The sequence below is a fragment of the Lampetra fluviatilis genome, chromosome 1 (genome assembly GCF_964198595.1).
Source record: "Lampetra fluviatilis chromosome 1, kcLamFluv1.1, whole genome shotgun sequence".
NCBI lineage: Eukaryota > Metazoa > Chordata > Hyperoartia > Petromyzontiformes > Petromyzontidae > Lampetra > Lampetra fluviatilis.
This window is the reverse complement of record NC_136275.1, coordinates 9139883-9162974: the sequence shown is the minus strand read 5'-3', so window position 1 is coordinate 9162974 and position 23092 is coordinate 9139883. Positions and strand designations below refer to the sequence as shown.

The window sequence follows — 23092 nt, the reverse complement described above, 5'->3', positions numbered from 1 at the left end:
AAAGCCGCTGACACCTCTCACGATTACTGCGATGTTAAAGAGCCATCTATAGTTCTACTCATTACTGTGCGTTCGTTGCGTAGCTCTCTGACCTGACTTAAATTGCTCAATTATTCTCCCACAGCAACGTGGGGCGAAACGTCAGACATGAAGCCGGACAACACGTTTTACTACCCGACAACACATCGGAGATCCATCTACTAACCATTTCTGTCTTCTGTATATATTCGATAACACTAATCCACGTGTTTGTGTCGCCGTGTTATTCATTCCCGTCCGGGGTTGCCTCTTACCCTGACGCAGGCGCATGTTCCCCTTCCTGAGCTTCACGGTGTCGGGACTCGACCCCACGGCACATTACAACGTGTTCGTGGACGTGGTCCTCTCCGACCCCAATCACTGGCGCTTCCAGGGCGGCAAGTGGGTGCCCTGCGGCAAGGCTGACACCAACGTGCAGGGTAAGCCCCCCCCCCCCCCTACCCCACGCCAGATGACACTCACGCCATCACCACCAGCAGCAGTAACACCAGCAGCAGCTTAATAAGCCCCGGGTGCGTTGCGTTCGATTGCGCTGGGGGTGCCGCTGCTCCACTTGGATGGGCAATTAACACCCTGAATAGGCACGGGGGGGGGGTGGTCTGAGTCGGGACCTGTTTTACTCGGCACAACCACTGAAGTATTACGTGATTTCAGCCGGGTCTTTCCGGGTCTGGGAGCCGGAAAATCCTCCCTCGCCCGGCACATATCGCATTCAGTATACCTCGAGCAAGGACTGTGGCTACCAATCTATTTGCCACTCCAATCTACCAGCCACCCGGAAAATCTTCAGCGAGTAAAGACATATACATGCGTGTTTAAATGGCTAAGCATATGTGCCATGTGGTCCCGTATGTTCACTACGGGATGAGAAGCAATTGCACTTCTGCGTGCATTGGAACGGATGTAATAGCGCAAATAGCGTTTTCCTATGTTATCTTCCGTTTTAATGTAGGGTACATTTACCATGTAAGGCCCACTAAGCGATGCAGCTCTTTTGCAGAAGCAACCTGACTACAAATGATAGCTCAACGAAGTGGCTTATCACGTGGAATTTTCAGAGCAGCCAAATACTCTAAACCTGAAGAAAAATCCACGCGACCACAGGGTCAGGGTTGCGATCGAACCCACGACCACCTGTAGACCAGGTGACGTAGTTAACATCTCGCCACCGTGGCGCCCTACATACCTGGATATCTCTCACATGTGATTCTATAAGTGGAGAATGAATCTTAATATGTATACATGTCTGTGCACCAAGTATACAAATAAACACACAGCAAACTCGTAATTGATAACAGAAAATACGTTTCGAGAAATAACCCTTCGGAACAGAAGGATACAAATGTGTTTTTGGTAACTGCGTGTAAATGAGTTTTCCGCGTGTTCTTGCGCTTTGCTCGGGATTCACCTGAGACCAAATCACCCTGAATGCGCCAATGCTTCATATATGTCTCGGAAGCTAATCAGTGTTGAGCCTAATTAGCACGTGGATGGGTTAACCAAGCAGGGCTCATCAGGACGATGTAGGAGTTGGGCTTTGGCCTGCACATGTCTCACAGGAGGTGGCAGTGTTGAGAATCATCCCCACCTTCAATGGGTGGTGGGTTTTCTCCGGATACTTCGGTTCCCGCTCAAATGAAACCAACCACTAATCAATAATACGAATAATTAGCACTTCATGCAATTGGACAACATTCCAATGTAGCAGGATCCGCCTTAAGTTATGCATATGTGGCTTCGGCAAGTGTGTGATAATCAAGCGCAGGGTGCATGGGTTCGTTCCCGACCCTGACGCCTCTACTGTATATTTGGAATTTGCATATTTTCTTGGCGTTCGCGTGGATTTGCCTCTGGATCCTCCGGTTCCCCCCCCCCCCCCACATTTAGAAACGTGCGTTTAGAATATGTTGCTCCTATAAATGTCCCCATGATGAAGCCACTTCGTTTAGCTTTCATTTGTGACACTGCTGAAAAAGTGGGCCTTACCTGGTAACTTTTTAAAAAGTTTAGCTTAGTTTAACGTCGCAAGCGCGGTACACGAATAACATTTTACCAGGCACATGCATTCGTCCATTTGCGAGCTGGGGTTGTCATGCTGAAAGTCATGGCATGGTCGTGCTGCGGCTGTAGAACACGGTGAAGGTTAAGTGCCACGATGTTCTTCTTAGTCCACGCTGGACGGGAGACGAGAGGTGTGAGTCAGTGGAAATGTTCGCAAACACCTAAATGCGTTGCGAATGAACTCGAACTGAGGACTATTAGCGTGGCCACTGTCTCGGCCTCGCTATGCGCTGCGTTGCACCGCTAGCTGAGTAGTTAACCTCGCATTCAATAAACCCTCGGAGCCAGGATGAACGTCCGACTCCAAACGTCATTTATTGAGTTTAACGAGGTAAAACTGGTGAGAAAACACAGATACAGCATCTGTTATAACCCGGAAACACCAACACAATGAACACCACAGCACCAGAACATTGTCCCAGATAACATGTTTCCCAGCAATAGACCCTGGATGGACCAGGCCCCCACACTACCACTGAACAACTACACAAGAGGACAAGCCGCTGCGTTGCATAAAGGCACATCATGTATTCATCACACTGCACCCCAAATGTACAGCATTACACATAACACTAAATTGTGGATGAGATACTTCGTCATCTTTGCTCTCAGGATCGCAACATAGCCACCTGGGCACAAGTCTGACTCGACCTAATAAATCACAAGTAACATCCACAATAAGGAAAGTTGCAGGCTGCGTTGCTAGCTAGGCCTCGTATTTACCACAACAACTTAACAGCACGATAAAGGCATTTACATCACTATAACGGTCATTCCAACATTACAACAGCATTGCCAATATTATAAGAACATAAACAAACTTACAGACAATGCTTCTCAAAGTCCCACGATGGACAACTGCTGCTGGCTTCACTGGGACGCGATGTGTGCCGCCATCTTGAATTATGTGCGTAATGGCCGACGCCCGCGTGGTTAAGCGGGAATCTTAATTCGCAACTTCCTGGTCACGTGACCAAAACCAGCATAAAAAACAGGAAATTCCTGTGTACATACCCCCCCCCCATCTGCCGTGAGGCAAAACTCCAGCCGTGAGGCAGAACACTCCCCGTCTGGTATCTAAGAGATACCACCATTTATTTCCTATCTAAACAAATGTATAACAACTTCAACGGGTCAACTTATTTGTCCATATCTTTGCGAGAGAGAAGTAGTACTGTCTCGACTATGGGCCTGACGAAAGTTCTTGCGACACCTTGAACCTCGACTTTTCGAACTTTTCCATCGGCACTTGGAATCGTCTTGAGAATGCGGCCCATTGGCCACTCATTCGGTTTGGCTTGGTTGTCCTTCAGTAGGACGAGATCACCTTCTTGGATGTCTGGTCTGTTAGACTGCCACTTGTTGCGCACTTGGAGTGTCGTATGGTACTCGTTTTTCCAGCGACGCCAGAATGTGTTCGTGAAGCTCTGCACTTGTCTCCATTGACGTCTGTAGAGGTCTGCAGTGCTGGCCTCCTCGGTAGGTGCTGTGAGCACGTCTGTCTTCTGGGTAAGAAGTGTAGCAGGAGTCAAGATGAATGGTGACTCCGGGTCGGTTGAGACGGGGATCAGGGGTCATGAATTAATTATGGCCGAGACCTCGGCCATGAGAGTGGTTAAGACCTCGTGAGAGAGCCGTGTGGGCCCAACATCACATAGCATGGAGTCGAGAATGCGTCGAGCAATCCCGATCATGCGTTCCCAGGCTCCACCCATATGCGAAGAGTGAAGAGGATTGAAGATCCCTGTGCAGCCTTGGTCACAAAGATATTTCCTGACAGAATCATCTTCGACATTCTCCGTATTGATCTTAAGTTCTTTACATGCTCCAGTGAAATTGGTTCCAAATTCAGAACGGAGTTGCTTGGCTGGCCCTCTGATGGCGAAGAATCTCCGGAGTGCATTTATAAAGCTCGAAGAGTCCATGGACTCGATGACTTCGATGTGCACTGCTCGTGACATCATACAGGTGAACAGCACTGCCCAACGTTTGCTTTTCGCGAGCCCTCCTCTGGTGTGGCGGGAGATGACTGTCCATGGTCCGAAAACGTCGATCCCTACAGAGGTGAAGGGAGGTTCCACACTGAGTCGATCGGCTGGGAGGTCAGCCATTATCTGTTCTTCCTGTTTTCCACGTAACTTGCGACACCTGATACACTTGTGGATTGTGCTGGCAGTGCACCTCTTTGGTCCAACGATCCACATCCCTGCAGATCGGATTGCTCCTTCTGTGAAGTGCCGACCTTGGTGCTTGACCTTCTCGTGGTAGTGGCGCACAAGTAAGATTGCGATGTAGCTCTGGCTTGGGATTATGAGGGGGTTTCGTTCATTCTCATCTAATTTTGCATTCCCTAACCGACCACCGATCCTGAGCAAGTCGTCTTTGTCCATTTTGGGGTTTAGCTTCCTGAGGGTGCTGACCCTAGGAAGGTCTTCTCCCTTGTTGATGGCCTTGATCTCACTTGCATAAGCTGCCTGTTGCACACAGCGGAAGATTGATTTACTTGCTCTGGAAAGCTCGTCTTCAGTGCGTGGCACTGTGCAGTGATGCCATCCATTGCAGCTACCAGTGGTGCCTCTCATCGGGCGGTGGAAGCAGTCTGCGATATGCGTTAGATGTGCTATCGCTCGCACGAGCATCGTCCATTTCGAGAAATGTTCAAAATGGTGTGGACTCAGTGGACTTCTTGGTCGCACATTTGTTACGAAAGTTGTCACTTGAGGACGAATCTCCTTGTCTGACTCGGGCTCTACGAGTCCAAAGGTCTCTTTGGTAGTACATGGGCCACCGTCTCGTCGTAAGAGGAACGCTGGACCTGTCAGCCAGATTGTTTTCGCTTCAGCAGAGATGCAGGGACGGACCTAGTTGCGAGATCTGCTGGATTCTGGTCAGTTGGAACGTAATTCCATTGCTCTGGCTGCGTCGATCTCCTGATGCGTTCCAGCCGGTTGCTGATGGAGGTGTAGAACCTTCTGGTTTGGTTGTTTATGTAGCCTAGTACGACCTTACTGTCCGTGTAGAACTTGACCGCGTCCAGTTTGACGTCCAATGCGTCTAAGATCAGTTCCGCCACCTCTGTAGCAAGAACGGCTCCACACAGCTCGAGCCTTGGTATGGTATGTTCTGATTGTGGGGCCTTGCCGTGAAACTCCTTACAAGATTCCCACTCGGCCGACAGCTCCGAGTCGAGGAACGGAGAGGCCACGGTCACAGCGACCACCACCACGACCACCAGCAGAGCGACGAGCAGCGACTTCGTCTTAGTCTTCTTCCCGTCAGTCAGGACTGGCTTGGAGAAACGTGGAGGAACAAACTCCAGCGAAGATGGAGGATGTACAAGCGAAGTTGTGGTGGTTTCTTTGTAAGTCTGCACGGTACAGCCTTGACTTCTCTCGCCGAGTTTTTCTTTCAGCGTGAAGTGGTTGGGGCACGGTTTGAAGAGCGACATGCGTCCATTCATGAGCAGACTCGTTCTGAATGTGCTAATGTGGTCTGGTTTGTGTGTTCCATCGAGACAAACACCACCTATGATGACCCATCCTAGGTCGAGTCTCTGAGCGTAGGGAGCGTCGTGAGGTCCATTGCATTGATCGCGAACCTTGTGGACTCTCAGCAGGTCCCTGCCGAGAAGAAGTAAAATCTGTGCCGCATGATCCAATGGCGGGATGAACTCTGCTATGGTTTTCAGGTGTGGGTGGTGACGTGCGATTTCGGGCATGGGTATCTCACTCTTGTTGTCCGGTATCTCATTGCACTCTGTCACAGTAGGAAGGGCTAGCTTCATGGTGCTATCCATGGTTTCCACCATGAGGCCACTCGCTCTTCTTCCCGCTGTCTCCATCGGTCCTGAGCATGTTCTGAGCGTGTATGGAAAGAAGTTCCCACCTACGCTTAGCTGATCAAAGAACTCTGACCTTGCCAAAGACCTGTTGCTCTGGTCGTCCATTATGGCATACATCCTTACTGCCCTTTCAGGATGTCCTTTGGGATACACTTGGACGAGGCATATCTTTGAGCAAGATCTTCCTTTAAAGCCTTCTCCACAGACTTCTGTGCATTTGGTTGTGATTGACGAAGTGAGTGCGGCAGTCTCGCATTGCTCCCCGCCGTGCTCTGCTTCGGGTTTGGAGTAAAATGTGTGCAGAGCAGTTGCGTGTTTGTCGCTGCCACATTCCTCACACTTGGTATCTGCCTTTCAATTCCTTGCAAGGTGGTTTGTAGAAGCACAGCATTTGAAGCACACTCCAAATTCTTTCAGCATGTTCTTCAGCTCTTCCAATGGCTTCCTCCTGAACTCACGGCATTTCTGGAGGGAGTGAGGTTTATCATGCAATGAGCATTGCTTCTCTGGATCTTCTAGCTTTGTCTTTGTGGTGGTTGCCTGGATGGAGTTTGCGAATGTCGTAGGAGAGACCTCAGTCTTGTGTACGGAAATTGGCACTCTTGCTGTTTCTCGTTTTGCCATTGCTCTTTCCATTTTTGGGAGATCTGGACTGGAAATCCCCGTGGTGCCAAACATGAAACTCGGGTCATTTCTAGTCTTAGCCAGGTTGCGGATAAACTTTGAGAAAAAAGAGAATGGGGGGAATGCAACCTGATGCTCTGACTTGTATCTTGAACCCGCTGTTCTCCATTTTTCCTGCACGTCAAATGGCAATTTCTCTACGGTGGGGTTCACGCCATGGTAGGTATTCAAGAAAATGAGACCTGGTAAGTAGGGATCAGCCTGGGCTGATTCAAGCTCCATAAAAAGATCTCCAAGCTCCCGTAACCTTTTATTGTCTCGACCAGAGATTTTTGGAAAGTTCTGCAACTTCTTGAATAGAGCCTTCTCAATGGTTTCTGGGCTACCATAGCACTCCTCGAGCCTCTCCCACACCGCATGCAGGCTTGAGGTGGGGTCGTCAATGTTTGCTGACCGGATCCTCTTTGCGTACTCTGCAGACTCATTTCCTAACCATTTTACCAACAGGTCGAGTTCTTCACTTGCAGAGATGTCTGCATTTCGGATTGCATTCCTGAAGGTAGATCTCCAGGCTCGATAGTTCTTAGAGTGGTCATCAAACTTAACGAGTCCTGTGTTGATTAGTTCGCGGTGAGCCAGGTACCTAGCAAAGTCCCCTAGTCCTGCTGATCCAGGGTGTGTCCATACTGGCACTTGTGAGGTGGCATTATTGGCTATATTGCCTTGCATGCCGTCATTCGCGATGGCGTTGGACTGTGGGCCCAAAGGGTTTCGATCACGTTGGTTGGATCCCCTTATGTGACTGTCTGGAATGTGGGTCTGACTTGGTGCATCCACGTCTGACCCCACGTGCGCGACGCTGAGTCGGCGACTAACTCTCAGGGCAGGATATGCATTTCCACCATTCCCATAGACAGCATTCATGTTCATTCGGTGTGGAGATGGCGATGCCTGAACGTCCACCCTTTTTTCAGTGGAGGAGCATTGATGCATTGTTCAGACCAGTCCAAAATATTTTTTTTGGTGAGTTGATCACGGTCCTTGACAGGTATCTGAGTGCCAAACCCACTCCAATTCTCTTCCTTATCCAGGTTGGCTGCTGCTTCGAGCACCTCTGCCTGGGCTCTTGCAGCAGCTGCTTATATTTTGAGTTGTAGGGTGCTTAACTTAGCATCCAGCTCAATTTTCTTCCGTGTGGCAGTAGCCGCTAACGTACTTGCTTCTTCTTGTATGCGAGCCTTTTCAATTAGCATGGCTTCCTCTTCAGCCATGTAGGCAATACGGGCGTTTGCTGCTTCTGCTGCTGCGCGTGCCTGAGCTGCTGCCATACTAGTAGATTATGTCTTTGAGTGTGCTGAGGCTTCAGTTCTTGTGGTGGACCTGGATGAGACAGAGTGCTGAGATCGTGTCTCTCTTAAGCCCTCCACACGGTCCATTGCATCTTGTATCACTGCCTGCACATTATCATCGAGCAGTTCAAGGAAGTGCTCTTGCATGCGCACTCCCTCAATGCCCTCATCTGTTTTCACCTTCATCAGGAGGGAGATATATTTATTTGCCAGCAGCTCGTAGCTTGAGCTGCTCACCTTCACTCGCTGGATGGCCCGCTGAATTGAGGCCACTGTGTCTGAGGCCTTTGAAGCTTCAGATATATCTGCTTCAACCCGGTCCCATGCCCTTTGTATCCTGGCATCAAGGTTCTGCTTCTCAGCATCATAGCTTTCCAAGGCCCGTTGTGTCAGCCTGACCTCTCTTTGGGGCCTTGAACTCCCTTGGTCCTCTCGAGGCATGATGGGAGGTCCTGGATTGCTTAAATCATCTTCTTCAGCATCTCTCCCTGCTGAACTGTGGCTTTCCATGCTGCGATGCTTGCAACACGATTTTATGTAGACTCATTGCAGAGCTGGTTGCATGCTGCAGGCTGACTGCTTGAGAGCTCCTTTGCTTGCTGCAAGCTGACTGCTTGAGAGCTCCTTTACTTGAGCTGGTTGGGAGCTTCAAGAAGAATGTCTTTTTACTTGCTGCAGAGCTGGCTGCAGCACTGGTTGGGAGCTTCAAGAAGAATGTCTTTTACTGTCTCGGCCTCGCTGTGCGCTGCGTTGCACCGCTAGCTGAGTAGTTAACCTCGCGTTCAATAAACCCTCGGAGCCAGGATGAACGTCCGACTCCAAACGTCATTTATTGAGTTTAACGAGGTAAAACTGGTGAGAAAACACAGATACAGCATCTGTTATAACCCGGAAACACCAACACAATGAACACCACAGCACCAGAACATTTTCCCAGATAACATGTTTCCCAGCAATAGACCCTGGATGGACCAGGCCCCCACACTACCACTGAAAAACTACACAAGAGCACAAGCCACTGCGTTGCATAAAGGCACATCGTGTATTCATCACACTGCACCCCAAATGTACAGCATTACACATAACACTAAACTGTGGATGAGATACTTCGTCATCTTTACTCTCAGGATCGCAACATAGACTCGACCTACTAAATCACAAGTAACATCCACAATAAGGAAAGTTGCAGGCTTCGTTGCTAACTAGGCCTCATATTTACCACAACAACTTAACAGCACCATAAAGGCATCTACATCACTATAACGGTCATTCCAACATTACAACAGCATTGCCAATATTATAAGAACATAAACAAACTTACAGACAATGCTTCTCAAAGTCCCACGATGGACAACTGCGGCTGGCTTCAGTGGGGCGCGATGTGTGCCGCCATCTTGAATTATGTGCGTAATGGCCGACGCCCGCGTGGTTAAGCGGGAATCTTAATTCGCAACTTCCTGGTCACGTGACCAAAACCAGCATCAAAAACAGGAAATTCCTGTGTACATACGCCCCCCCCCCCCCCCCATCTGCCGTGAGGCAAAACTCCTGCCGTGAGGTAGAACAGCCGCCATACACGTGTTACAATTAAAGCTACATTTGTAGGTGTGCAGTTTTTGTGACGTGCACAAACATTAATGCAGAATGCAAAATGAAGCGAATCAATTGGTGCTACTTCGTTGCAGTGGTGCCCCAGCACAGATAACACAATTCCTCAAACCATTTGAAATGACACTGCTTTAAAACAAGAAAAATATTACAAACGACGGTTTCAAGCAACGGCCCTTCATCATAGCACGCTCATAGGACATGCTCTTCAAAGCACACGTTCTATTCAAAAGGGCCATTGCTTGAAAGCTCGCTTATTAAATGTTTTATTTTAAGACAGTGCTATTGACGAGTGGCTCGTTTTTATCGCGAGATATGTGTGACATATTTAATTGATGAAATCAATTATAGTTTTTACGTCGAAGACACACATCTAACGGAGATGGTTCAAGCAAGCCTGACTCTACGGATGCAACACTGACTGTGGAAAATCGTTCAAGAATTTGCTTGCAATTTAACCAACGCTGGTGACAGTTTGCATTCCCAGAAGTATAACGACTAATTTTATGTGTGGGGTATGAATATGAGAGGAAGCGGTAGTGTAGCGTTTAGTGCATTGTGCTATGAACCCGTCGACCCGAATTCGATTCCCACTCACGGTCAACACCAGTGATGATTATCTGAACTGGTCCTGGGCCTCCGCTAAACTGACTCAGACTCAAATGAGTACCTTTTGCGACGTGTGAACATCGCCGCTAGGGAGACAAATACGGCCGGACGTGGTGTTAGCCACCAACCCCCTCGTGCGCCGTTCCGGCCTTCATAGGTGCTACTCGCTAACAGCACTTACCTCAAAAGTCTGTTAAGGCTATACGGGGGATCTTTTACGGCATACAGTAGAGTTGTCTACCTGGTCGGCAGGTGTCGTCTGCGCACAGTCCCTCGCCTCTTAACTCTCGGCGCGTCTCGTGGGTGCAGGTAACCGCGCCTACGTGCACGCGGACTCGCCCAACTCGGGCGCTCACTGGATGCGCCAGGAGATCTCCTTCGGCAAGCTGAAGCTCACCAACAACAAAGGCGGTACCAACAACACGGCGCAGGTGCCGCCCCCGGATAGCATGCGTACCACGCGCACCTCTCCAAACAAAACCGGTTGCAGAGCGCAGTGGGCGCGGTGGGTCTCTCCCACTGCGCTATGAACCCCGATACTCTGCGTTCGATGTCTAGGTCACTGCTAATCAACCCGCATCGATGAGCGTCATGACGTATATGTGCAAAAACGGCTCCAATGTCGCGGGAGGAAGGCCTCTATCCAGCAGTGGACTAATTGCTGGATTTAAGGCTGTGCATTTAGGCAATTCTCTATTTCGGGCTTAGCCATGGATCGTATCCAGTCTATCATCAATTTTGAGTAGACAATGACTGTTCTACGGATAGTCTTACCCGCGCCCGTGGGAATGCGTAATGTCCTTAAATTGGCTCAGGAGCACCCGCGGAGATGAGCACCTCCCCCACGCTGGTCTCCACTAGGACCCACTCCGGCTTGAACTGTATCCACTCGTTGATATCCACAGGCCATGCTGAGACAATCCCAGTCGTGTGCGCTCCCTCCTCTTCCAATTGAGATTCCACGCTGTTCAGTGAAATTAAGCACCACCATCGCACATGATGTTGCGAATCTGTTATCGCTCACTTCCACACGTGACGATCATAGTCGACCGGCCATTCAATTTAACTGCTGTCTAACTGGACAATCTTTACAGCGTTCATGCCATTGCTTTGCAGCTCATTGATCATCCCTCGTTTACATTATTTAGGGCGTCAAGGTGGCGAGACGTTAAATACCTTCGCCTGGTATACAGGAGATCGTGGGTTCGATCGCCAACCCTGATGCGTGTATATTTGGAGTTTGCATGTTCTCTCCGTGGTCGCGTGGATTTTTCACCGGGTCCTCTGGTTTTCCCCTCCACATTTAGACACGTACCTTTAGAGTATTTGGCTGCTAGAAATGTCCTTGGGATAAGCCACTTTGTTGAGCTATCATTTGTGGCCAGGTCGCTACAGACAAAGAGCTATACAGCTCAGTAGGCCTTACCTGTTAAAATAAAGTTTAACGTTTAAATAGTTTAGTTATCTGTGTTGAACGGACGCATTCGTCACCTCCTCGTCCAAGCCACGGCAATGGCGACTACTTAAATAGAATATATAACACGAGCACTTTTTAATGGACATAAATTAAGGTGAATAATGGTTCCCTATATACAAAATAATAATACAAATTATGATACATTTTTCACCCCTTTGTCAATCCACTGCTGGATGAAGGCCTCCCTTTATGTCGTGTTTGGCATAGGAGTTTTTTTTATTGACTTCACAACGGTGGTCAGCGCGAATTTGTGAAGAGGAGCCCATGAGCTTTCCAGATAACACTCGCCACTGATATTAGCCGTGGTCGGAAATTGAACAAAGGTCTCTGGTGTTCGTAGCGCAGGTCGCTAACTACTGGGCCATGAATAATATTAAAAAAATATCTGTGTCGGAAATCGCGTTCCAACAGAGCGCACGCTCACAAACACGTCCTCGCCGTCGTAATCCGGAAGGACTGCTGTGTGTACACTGTGTTCTTAGGTTTTTTCGGTAAAGTCACGTAGGTAAAACATCAAAAATTATTGAAAATAAAATGTTTTATTTTATTTTATTTTCATTAATTTTGATGTTTTACCTACGTGACTTTACCGGAAAAAACCTAAGAATATGATTCCTTGCAGTCACGAAAGCTTCAAATCTAGAATGTACACTGTGTTTTTATTTGAGAATGGACTTATTTCTAACTCAGATCTCCCTTAAAATAAATATGAACGTTTAGCTTCAATGGGCCCTCGTCTAGTTAGTTATATTAAGGACTACATTTGACTTCGATTTTTCTTGTGCACACCCCTGTGCACGTGTGTGTGTATATATTTATCATTCGTTTATAGACACTGTGAATGAACGATACTCGATGATGACCTTTCATTCTGAGTCAGTTAAGATAAAACAAACTATACGAAATACATTTTGACAAAACTCCACTTTCAAGAAAGCCCACGGCTTGATGAAAGCCTGGGCGATGACAGTCATGGAGGTTGATTAAGCATACTTCACCACGCTGGTCCGTCCGGAATTATAATGTGGCGTGAACCAGTTCACGCTCCACTGGTGTTAGCCGTGGCCCTGAATCAAACTCAGGTGGCCCCGTTCACAGCGCAGTGGACTAAACTCTGCACCACTGTTCCTTTGTGAATGACATTGTATACAGCGCACTGAAATCGAGCAATCGGTTGTATACTCTGGTTCACGATTTCATCGGGCCCGTGGTCCGCAGATGATCGTGCTGCAGTCGCTGCACAAGTACCAGCCGCGGCTGCACGTCGTGGAGGTGAGCGAGGAGGGCGTGGAGGAGGCCGTGGCACAAGCGGCGCGAGCCCAGACCTTCACCTTCCCCGAGACACAGTTCATCGCTGTCACCGCCTACCAGAACACGGACGTGAGGACCCGCATCGCCTGACACGACGACACCGCAGCCCCCCCCCCCCCCCACACCGTATTGCAAAGCAGACAATTTTTTAATTAATCAAGAGCCCGGTACAGAGGTCAAAACAGCGTTTTTCACAGGCTGCAATCTCTGTTAGCGAGCGCCTACGATGGCCGGCACAGCGCACGACAGGGTGGGTGTTCAACACCAACACCCGGACGCCTTTGTCTCCCCGGTGGCGATGGTTACACATCGCACCAGGCACTCATTTGAGGCTAAATCGAACGCGAGGAGGCCCAAGACCGGTTCAGATAATCGTCAAGACCGGTTCAGATAATCGAGCTCGGCTCACCGGGTTCCGAGTGCAGCGCGTTAACCGGCACATCACCAGTCGCCTGACCCATACTAACACGCGCTAACCGCTGCGCCACCGCTCCACACATACACACGTAACAGACCGAGTCGAAATATTCACTTGAGCCCAGACAGATTACCCCACCCCTCCATTTCCGTAAATTACACATTACATATTGGGAAGACCATGAAACAGTGTCCGTGTTTTAGTATGCTAATGTCGCGCTCCTAAATCTTCTTAACTCAAGTAGCGTAGTACATTGTCCGATTCCTTTATGAGCATTTCGCCTCTGATCGCCCGGAACATAAAGACTCTCAGTTCTAGGGATAAATAAGCGGCCTACTTGCTGTGCTACCGTCTACACGGACATCGTTTACTCCATTAACATGGCCATTCGCCCGGTTTATCAGCATGCAGCATTTATCAAACGGTCTGCACACACCTTAACACTTTCCTGCAGCCCTTAAGCCGTACAAATATTTTGTTTGACACGCAGCTGTTTGTTGCTGGCCCACTGGACGTTGTCGGGGCTTTTGGAGCAGGGCTCTGGAACTGTGTTAACACAAAGAAACCCCACAAATATCCCCTTCGGTGGAAATACAGACTGACGGGTGTGGTCGTAACCACGCCCGTCCCGTCTTTGTCTCCTTTATAGAAAATATTTGGACACACGAAACGGGTAACTAATTTCATGACTATAGACTGAGTCGACCACGACTCAGTCTATACGCACACGCGACGCCGTAACTTTTACGTGCCAATGGGAATTTGAGGAACGGCAATGAATGCGTGAGGAGGAGCGGTGGCGCAGTGGTTAGCCTACTAAACCGGCCAGCCTATGTTCGGTTCCAGGCCACTTCTAACATCAGTGGCGATTGATGTCTGAACCACTCCTGAGTACCACTCCCCACTTGATCAGCCCGCACTAAGCAGCGGACAGAAGTACGGTCAAACAACCCACATTACCCACACGACGTGGGGAGGGAGAGGCCTTCATCCTGAAGCGGATTGACAATGATCTGAAATAAAAATACAATATGTGCTTCGTGTTCACTCTGCTGTCACCTGTACAGAAAACACCTCCACGAGGTACACGTCACAGAAAAACACTGAACCTGCGCTGGCTTGCGGCACATATCCTCGCAATCCCAAGCACCTCTGATAAAGAGCGTCCGAGTCAATCGCCGCGGCTGCCAGCACAGTCGTACTCTGACAAATGTAATCATTAAAACCCCACTTCATAAAGTGCAGAGCCCAGTGAATTGCGCGTAAATTAACACGGGGTCCATCCTTCGCAGCCAAAACACAGAATCATTGGAAATTCGCGAAATCAATTATGAAGATTAATTCAGTCGTCGTAGGGGGGCCAGTGCATAAGATAACTGCAGACTGTGACGCCGTGGTTAGTGGAGCGGTGGCGCAGTGGTTAGCACATTGCGCTCTAAATCCGGCGCCCCGAGTTCGATTACTGACTACAGTGAACATCAGTGGAAAACAATACCTGCATAGATTCCAGGCCGCTCCCTTCACCAACCCCGCATTGTACGTATGTATATTGAACCTCTTTTGTACCGTTAGCCAACCGCACTAATCAGAGGTGCGGAGAAAGGACAACAAACTAAACACAAAAACGAATTTCTATAGAAATGAATGTTCTATTTTTAAAAAACATGGTGAAGTATGGGTATTAAAACCAGCATGAATGGCACGTCATGGGGAGTCCTTCATCCATCAGGGAGTCGACAAGGGGTTGTATATTACATTCATCGCGCCTTCAGTCGTGGACCAGCGTCTAAAACAGACTTAACAGTCACGGCGATGAAAGCATCAGCAAGGCCAGCATATTGGTCAGTGCATTCTCGAATACACGCGCGGATGATCATGTTTAAGAGTTCCAAAGCCAGATTGTAATCCAGAATTCATAATTTTACAACGGTTGTTCAGCACATGCCTAATACATATCCAAAACGTCCAGCTGCCAGCATTAAATAGCACTTTTGCAGCTGCAATAAAATTGGGCAGATATTTTGGCAAACACCTGCTAATCTCTCCATCACCATCACGTAATGGACAAATCACCCGAGCGGCGTGATTGGTAGCGGCCGTTTCTTCAATATATTAGGGTTGCCCCAAAAGTGACAGGCGAGGAGTAGGCGTGATGGTTTTACTCCTAATGAGACAATGTTGGAGGGGTCTGGGTGGGTGGGATGTTTAAAGAGTGTATACAGAGATGCGCAGTCTTCCCCATCTGAAGTGTGGGCGACGGGTGGGAGGGGGTCCCCGTTATTCCTTGATGAGTGGAAGAGGTTTGGGGTAACCCCCTCATCTCTGAGACTCCCATCGGTTCGGTGTGTGTGATTCCTACACCCGGCTTTAAGGTCACGCCTTCGGCAGATACGAATGGTATTGTCACTATTGAGCACCCGTCGCCTTACAGCAGGCTATATAACGTCCTCTTGCAACGAACGCGTCCGAGATCACTCCCACAGAGGAGGTTGAGTGGTTAAATCACCACGTGATCAGATGCTCCGTGGATTATTACATCGCAGAATAGCGAGTGATGGCAACTTCTATGGGAGAGGACTTCATCCTCGTCATTAATAAGTCAAATTATGGATGCAGACACATTTCTCCAGCTAAATGAAAATTAGACCGAACTTCTCCTAGTCGGCTCTTACCAACAATTTAAAAAACTGGGACTTTTCAGCCTAATTATTGATGACCATAACGTCTACATGAAGCATGAGATTAGTAATCTTTGGGTAATATTCGATCCGTCCCTTTTCTTCGAAGCTCATGTTAATTAGGTTGTGAAAACCTCAGAAACATTGTTCGACTGCACAATATCCTTATACCAGCTGATTATCAGAGGCCAGTCCATTTGTAGTGAGTCCAACTGAGTCGCAGATGTTGTTCCTTTTAGAGGCAACATTTTTATTTGTAACACCGTAACACCGTAACACAAAGGGGTAACTGCCCCTTTGCCAGACTACAGCGAGTTACTGCTACGAAGGGTCGATCCCTCACTCGGGTCTCTGATCACGTGGTTGCCTCAAGCTTCAGCTTGAGACGTAGAGCTTCCAGCTTGTAGATGTTGAGCTTCCAGCTTGTAGATGTTGAGCTTCCAGCTTGTAGATGTTGAGCTTCCAGCTTGTAGATGTTGAGCTTCCAGCTTGTAGATGTTGAACTTCCCGCTTGTAGATGTTGAGCTTCCAGCTTGTAGATGTTGAGCTTCCAGCTTGTAGATGTTGAGCTTCCCGCTTGAGATGTTGAGCTTCCAGCTTGTAGATGTTGAGCTTCCAGCTTGTAGATGTTGAGCTTCCCGCTTGTAGATGTTGAGCTTCCAGCTTGTAAATGTTGAGCTTCCAGCTTGTAGAATGCAGCAACCCCGGTCCCTCTCAGGGACCCGCCTTATATCCCCCTCCGGTCGGGGCCGCTCCGCCCTCGGACCCGCCCACCTTCCCGAACATTCTCGTTCCCTCTAGATCCTTCTGAAGAGCTCTCCCCGGACACGTGATCACCCACTAGCCCCCCCCACCTGGGGCCCCTTATGTGGACACTCTGGACCACGTGTCTACGGGGTCAACCAGAGTGCCATGGCCCGGGGAAACCCTGCCCCTGGGCTGACACTCACCCCTCCCCCTCGGTGGAACCCCCCACCACACGCTGTGCGTGGTGCCCACACTGTCCAAGTACTCGCCAAGCCCCGCTAGGGCTGGTGTCACACACAGCCACCCACACGGCGCTTCCACGATGTAGGAACATCGAACGGCACGACCCTTCCGGGCCGGCACTATACAGTGACATCCCCGATGTCACTACACATGCACTTGAACGGCACGACCCTTCCGGGCCGGCACTATACAGTGACATCCCCGATGTCACTACACATGCACTTGTTCTCTCGCGAATCGATGACGGCAATGCATTGCTGGTTGGTGTTTCAAATAAGGTTCTTGGTAGACTACAAATTGTTCAGAATACGGCAGTTAGGGTGCTCACTCGAACCCCATTACGTGACCACATTTCCCCAGTTCTCTTATCATTGCACTGGCTACTGTCGTTGAAACGAGTAGAGTTTAACTGCCTTCTACTTGTTTTTAAAGCCTCGCATGGGCTGGCACTACCACCATATATTCATAAGTTCATTTATCCGTGCACCCCCGCAGACTCCGCCCTTCTGTGCGTACCTCGATCCCAGCTGCATTCCTGGGATTTGCTGTGTCCGCACCACGGTTGTGGAAATCTCTACCGGTGGAAAATCGTTTTTCCGATAATGTGAATACTTTTAAGTATCGTCTTATAACTCGTACTGGTAGGAACCACCTGGTTCCACCAGCCCACATTGGGATTATTGTGTCCGGCCGTCGTGAATCCAAAAATGGGAGGGGTGGGGCTGGGTGGAGAGGGGAGAGTGGGGAGGGGCTGGGTGGGGAGGGTGGGGAGGGGCTAGGTGGGGAGGGGCTGGGTGGGGAGGGTGGGGCTGGGTGGGGGGTGGGAGGGGTGGGGCTGGGTGGGGAGGGGCTGGTCACCCCGTGGTGCCCTTATAAAACTCAACGTTTAACCTACTCACACCGGCTTGTGTCTGCCCTCACAGTCGGCCATATTTCCGGAATACACCACGCCGCCGTTGACCCTGACCATTGACCCAGCAACCCAACGTTCCTACCAGCTCCCTCCGCAGGAATGTGTTATTAAGTCAGTTTATTCTATTTAGCTTCTCTGTCTCTATTGGCCTTTCATTATTCTTACAAGGCGCCTTGAGACATTATTGGAAGGCGCCTTACAAATAAATGTAAATTATTATTCAGCAGTGGATTGATCACGGTTGATGATTATATGCACACTTCTGGTTGGACCCGATTTGCGCCCAAACGAAGGCACGGTCGACAGAATTCAGAAGCTAAGCAAATTGAGCCTGGGTAATGCTTGAATGTGCGACCACCATGCCTAACAAGTTACTTTAGGGTCTGTGGTCACTTTGCAGGGCAGAAAAGAGAACCGAAGTAAAGTGAAATAAATCCCACGACCCAACCCACAACTGCGTGGAGAGACCTATCATCCAGCAGTGGATTGACGCCGCTGTACATGTGCATGCATTAGTGCATACACACACGCTGCATTCATACGGCAAGCAGCATTACATTGTACATGACTTGCACTGAAACGTGGGATATAGGCAATATAAACATACACTGGGAAGGAAATGAACACGCCCCATGCTCTCGTATTTACATGCACATATAATTAATTTAGTGTATAAGTCATAATGTTACCAACGCGCGTGTGTGTGTGCGCGCGCAAACGCGTGTGTGTATGTGTGTTTCTAGATCACACAGCTGAAGATAGATCATAACCCCTTTGCCAAAGGCTTCCGGGACAATTATGATTCGTAAGTGATGAACGTGCAGCACCTGGCATCACTGCTGTTTTCCTTATGACTGCATTCGTGAAGGTCGTCACTTCCACGGGAGCTAAATCAAGATATGCGCATACTAATTAAGCCCCTTATTGTCCAATGTGTGGGTTATTTGCCCGGCGCTCCCTTCGTATGTATGAACACTCTTAATTGGTTGAGCATATCTTAATACATATAGGACGGCAGAGCTTGGAAGAGTGGTGGCCCTGGCTGACGGCCTGGTTGCTGGCTTCTCGCTTGCCTGTGGTTCTTCGTGCCTCCGAGTCATTGTTCCTCTTCTCGTTAGCGAATATCGTGCAGCACGTTTTCGCACCAACCGATTAGCATGGTTGTGCTACGTACAGTGAGAAAGAAGTTCAACATACATAAATAAAAGTCTAAATCATTATAATCTATGAACACGTTTATTAGCGTGTATCATCCATCATTTTATAAGTAGAATTAGCATCATGTATATGATAGAATTTTGCAATGACAAAACAATCCAAATATAAGTTTGAAAACTACCGCTCATGTAAACATGTGTAATAAAATCAGCATAGCGTAAGTACATGAATGTATAGTTTTTAAATATAATACACAGCATTCTAAGATATTCCTATATTAAATAAGCTTCCCATATTTATAATCGCATTTTTTTCTGAAATAGCCTGCACCAACATGTATTCATTTTAAATTTAGAAATCTTGACTCATATTTCAGCGGTGAGTATTTTTAGAATTTTTTTTTTTAAGTCATCTCTCTATCATGTATTAGTCTATTTTATAAGATGTTAACTTTCTTCATATAGCAGCTAACGTAGCAAAACTCAAGTCGTAATTTTGTATGTATTTCATAACCCCACTCATTCCATTGTTTTATCACATAATTCACCGTGGTATGTTGAACTTCTAAATTTGAAGCTTTCGTGACTGCAAGGATTCATATTCTTAGGTTTTTTTCGGTAAAGTCACGTAGGTAAAACATTAAAATTAATGAAAGTAAAATAAAATAAAAATCACGACGTTTCGGAGGCAACACAAGTCTCCGTCATCAGGTGGGACCGTCACAGCCAGATTTGCTGCATCAAGTGAGGCAATGATTCAAGATGTAATCCCAACTTGCTTTTAAGGGATTACATCTTGAATCATTGCCTCACTTGATGCAGCAAATCTGGCTGTGACGGTCCCACCTGATGACGGAGACTTGTGTTGCCTCCGAAACGTCGTGATTTTTATTTTATTTTACTTTCATTAATTTTAATGTTTTACCTACGTGACTTTACCGAAAAAACCTAAGAATATGTTGAACTTCTTTCGTACAATACATAGCCAACCGTGCTAATCGGAGGCGCCGGGGAAGGACACCAAACTGAACACTTAAAGCAGTTCTGAAGAAATGAGTCTTCAATCGAGATTTAAAAGTGCATAGCTCCAATGGCTTCCGAATATGGGAAAGAAGAGCGTTCCAGACGGCTGCAAAAAATTGAGAGAAATTGGAACCGCTACGTTTATGCAACCTCTGGGCTACTAACAAGTGAGATATCTGGACTGGGCTCATGGTCTAAAGTGAATTTTGTTGAGTTTGAGCCGCAACACCAACTCCAAGTCCGTGTTGTTTGACACAGTAGTTTAGTTACCTTGTGGTGACATTTGTGCAGTTCTAATCTGAAATCATGATATAAGTTACTAATTAGTATAGTTATGGGCGTGTGAAAACTGTATACCTAACCCGCACCTCTGATTAGCACAGTATATGTTTCAATTTACGTTCGAAGGTGTAAAGTCTGCATGTACATCATCTCAAGTTCGTACACGTTTAAACCAATTTATATACGGCGGTATGAAGTTCTTATCGTGTTCAACCTTGCTCTACCTTTAACCAATTTCCTAACCAGAATCTCGTTATTTATGTGTTTTTTTGTAATAATTCAATTTAGATACCTGGGTGTTATGTCTGCATATCATTTACCCAGTCTGAACCCCATGCAACCTTTCTGAAACCAAACTGTGCCCTCTGCTGTCAACGTATCCCCGCAGCCTATTAACACATGTTATGCAGAGTAGTAGCCCATCCAAATACTATCCATTTTACTTCCAAGATCTGGTGGATTCCGTGTGATTTGATCATCCTCTAATAATGCCCAGCTGTTGCCATCATAATAGCCCTGACCCTACTAACTCTAACTCCGACCCTTGGCTGCGTGCAGCATCTACCCGGGCGTGGACCTGGACCGCCTCACCCCGTCACCACACGACTCCTTGCGCCCGCACTCGCTGTTCGGGCCGCGTTACGACAGCGGCTCCCTCATCTCCGAGCGATTTGGCTCCCCGTCCTACGGCTCAAAGTTGGCCGCAGCCTTCAACGACAGTGAACGCGCCGAGCGCTGGCTCATGGGACCACTGCCGCAGTCTCCTTTTGAGCCCGACATGGGGGCCATCGGCGGCGCCGTGGGCGGCGGAGGCAGCGGCGCGGGAGGCGGCGCGGGAGCCGGCTCCCTCCTATCCTATGGCTTCAAACCGATGGCGCTGCCGCCCAGCCCCTCGTGCTCGCTGAGCTATTACGCGGCCGCGGAGCACGGCGCCTTGGGCACGGCCAGCGACTGGAGCAAGTCCTGGGGGCGAATGCCGCACCACCTCCAGCAACAGTATCATCAACCTCATCATCCACATCATCATCAGCAGCAGCAGCAGCCTTCGACTGCTGGATTTTCCGCGGACGCATGCAGTAACAGCACATCCATGTTCCAGGAGCTGCAGCAGATCGGTGGGGTGGTGGGAGTGCCCGAGGAGGTGCGGCCAGACAAGCTCCTGGAGAGCCCCCCCTCCAGCAAATCCGCCGAGTCCGGCGACTCCGGGGTGTTCGAGAGCGGCGGTGCCGGCGCAGCGGCGGTGGAGGACGTGTCCGCCAAGAAGCGACGTCTCTCGACCGAGGTCGAAGAGGGCATCTCCGGGCAGCACAAGCGGGACACCGACTCCCCTGTCCTTGCTCCTCCCTCCGCTGCTACATTGTCGGGTGGCGGTAGAGAATTCGCCAAAAGCTGCCTCAAGGAAAATCCAGCCCCCTGCTTTGGCGAATACTACGAGCCGGAGTAGTGGCGGAGACAGTCGCCTCTGATTACGGTGAGGCCCTCTGGTCTCACGACGATGAACTGACGATGGTGGTGTTGTTGCTGTTGTTGGTTTGTTACATTTTTGTAAGATATAATTATTGTTTTGGAGAAAAAGATACCCGTTCTCTTCGGTTGTGTGCGAGCAACGTGCCAGAGCAGTGTTGCCCCCAAGTCAATCAACATCAACGAAATGCACTCTTTTTTTCTTATTTTGGCACGTGATGGCGTGTGCAATAATTGTGCTTGCTTTGTGAACACTCACACGTGGCCAATATTAGCACCGCCGTCACGCGTGCTCTTATTGATAAATTGTAACGTTACTTTTACAACCGAATGAAAGAGAGACGCACGCGTCGTTTGTAAATGCGTAAAAGGGAATCCTTCTGTATTGTTTATTCGTATTGACGTCAATTAACACGTGTAAGGGCCAGTTACGAGTTCCATAATATTCATGAATCTTCTTGGTTCTTTGACATGTTCCCTCATCTTAAATGTATTTATTTTCAAAACTAAGGGAAAATATCGTTGAAGGTATTTCTGCAACTCACCACAGATTCACATTTTAACGAAACGGCCGAAACACTTCTCTCGTCACGGGAGTTGCGCGTTTATAAATGTCCGGGGCGATTTGTTACATTGACAGACGGTGGTAGCGGAAACATTCGTGCGTTTTCGCAAAATGAAATCGGACACAAAATGAACATACGCCAACAACAATGTCACGAATAGAGCTTGAAATGTTCGCCTGAGTTGAAAACTCCTCTCACAGTCATCATCGTGTTGACGAGATGCGCACGCTAGGAATGCCGAATGTAAAAAAGCGCAGTATTCGCCATTCCAGTCACACAGGAATGGCCGGTAGGCAGACACAAGTTAATCGTTGGTTTTCTCGAGTTCCGAGCGAGCACTAGTTTTGTATATAACGTGTAGCTACTTTGTAATATGTATAGGTTTATGTCAGTGTAATAGCATATGCACTGCGCGTGTATGTAGGATGATCAAATAGTAACGAGATGTACGTATATTTAAAGTATGCGCATACTCACACGTCTGACATTATTGTCGTACATATGTTTAACGTCTGCGCATACTCACACGTATTACATTATTTATTCAGTATCACCATCATCCTCGGCCATGGTAAACCCAGTGCAAGGGAAAATCATCCCGAAGCCGTCACCACCTCGCACGAACCGAGGCTATCACCGCAACTCCTTAGTGGTCGTCACCTCTTCAAACGCGAGTATTCAA

General features: G+C 48.4%; 1 protein-coding gene across 1 annotated transcript in view; it reads left to right on the top strand.

Moving 5' to 3' along the window:
• LOC144936480 (T-box brain protein 1-like) overlaps nucleotides 1-21824 on the top strand; it is a 34349-nt gene extending 12525 nt beyond the window's left edge. The window contains exons 7-12 of the mRNA XM_078863575.1: nucleotides 304-458; nucleotides 10441-10562; nucleotides 12827-12988; nucleotides 18662-18723; nucleotides 20939-21376; nucleotides 21458-21824. Of these exons, the coding sequence (XP_078719701.1) occupies nucleotides 304-458; nucleotides 10441-10562; nucleotides 12827-12988; nucleotides 18662-18723; nucleotides 20939-21376; nucleotides 21458-21824 (1306 nt within the window). The remainder of the gene's footprint in view (nucleotides 1-303; nucleotides 459-10440; nucleotides 10563-12826; nucleotides 12989-18661; nucleotides 18724-20938; nucleotides 21377-21457) is intronic.
• Nucleotides 21825-23092: the final 1268 nt, after the last annotated feature.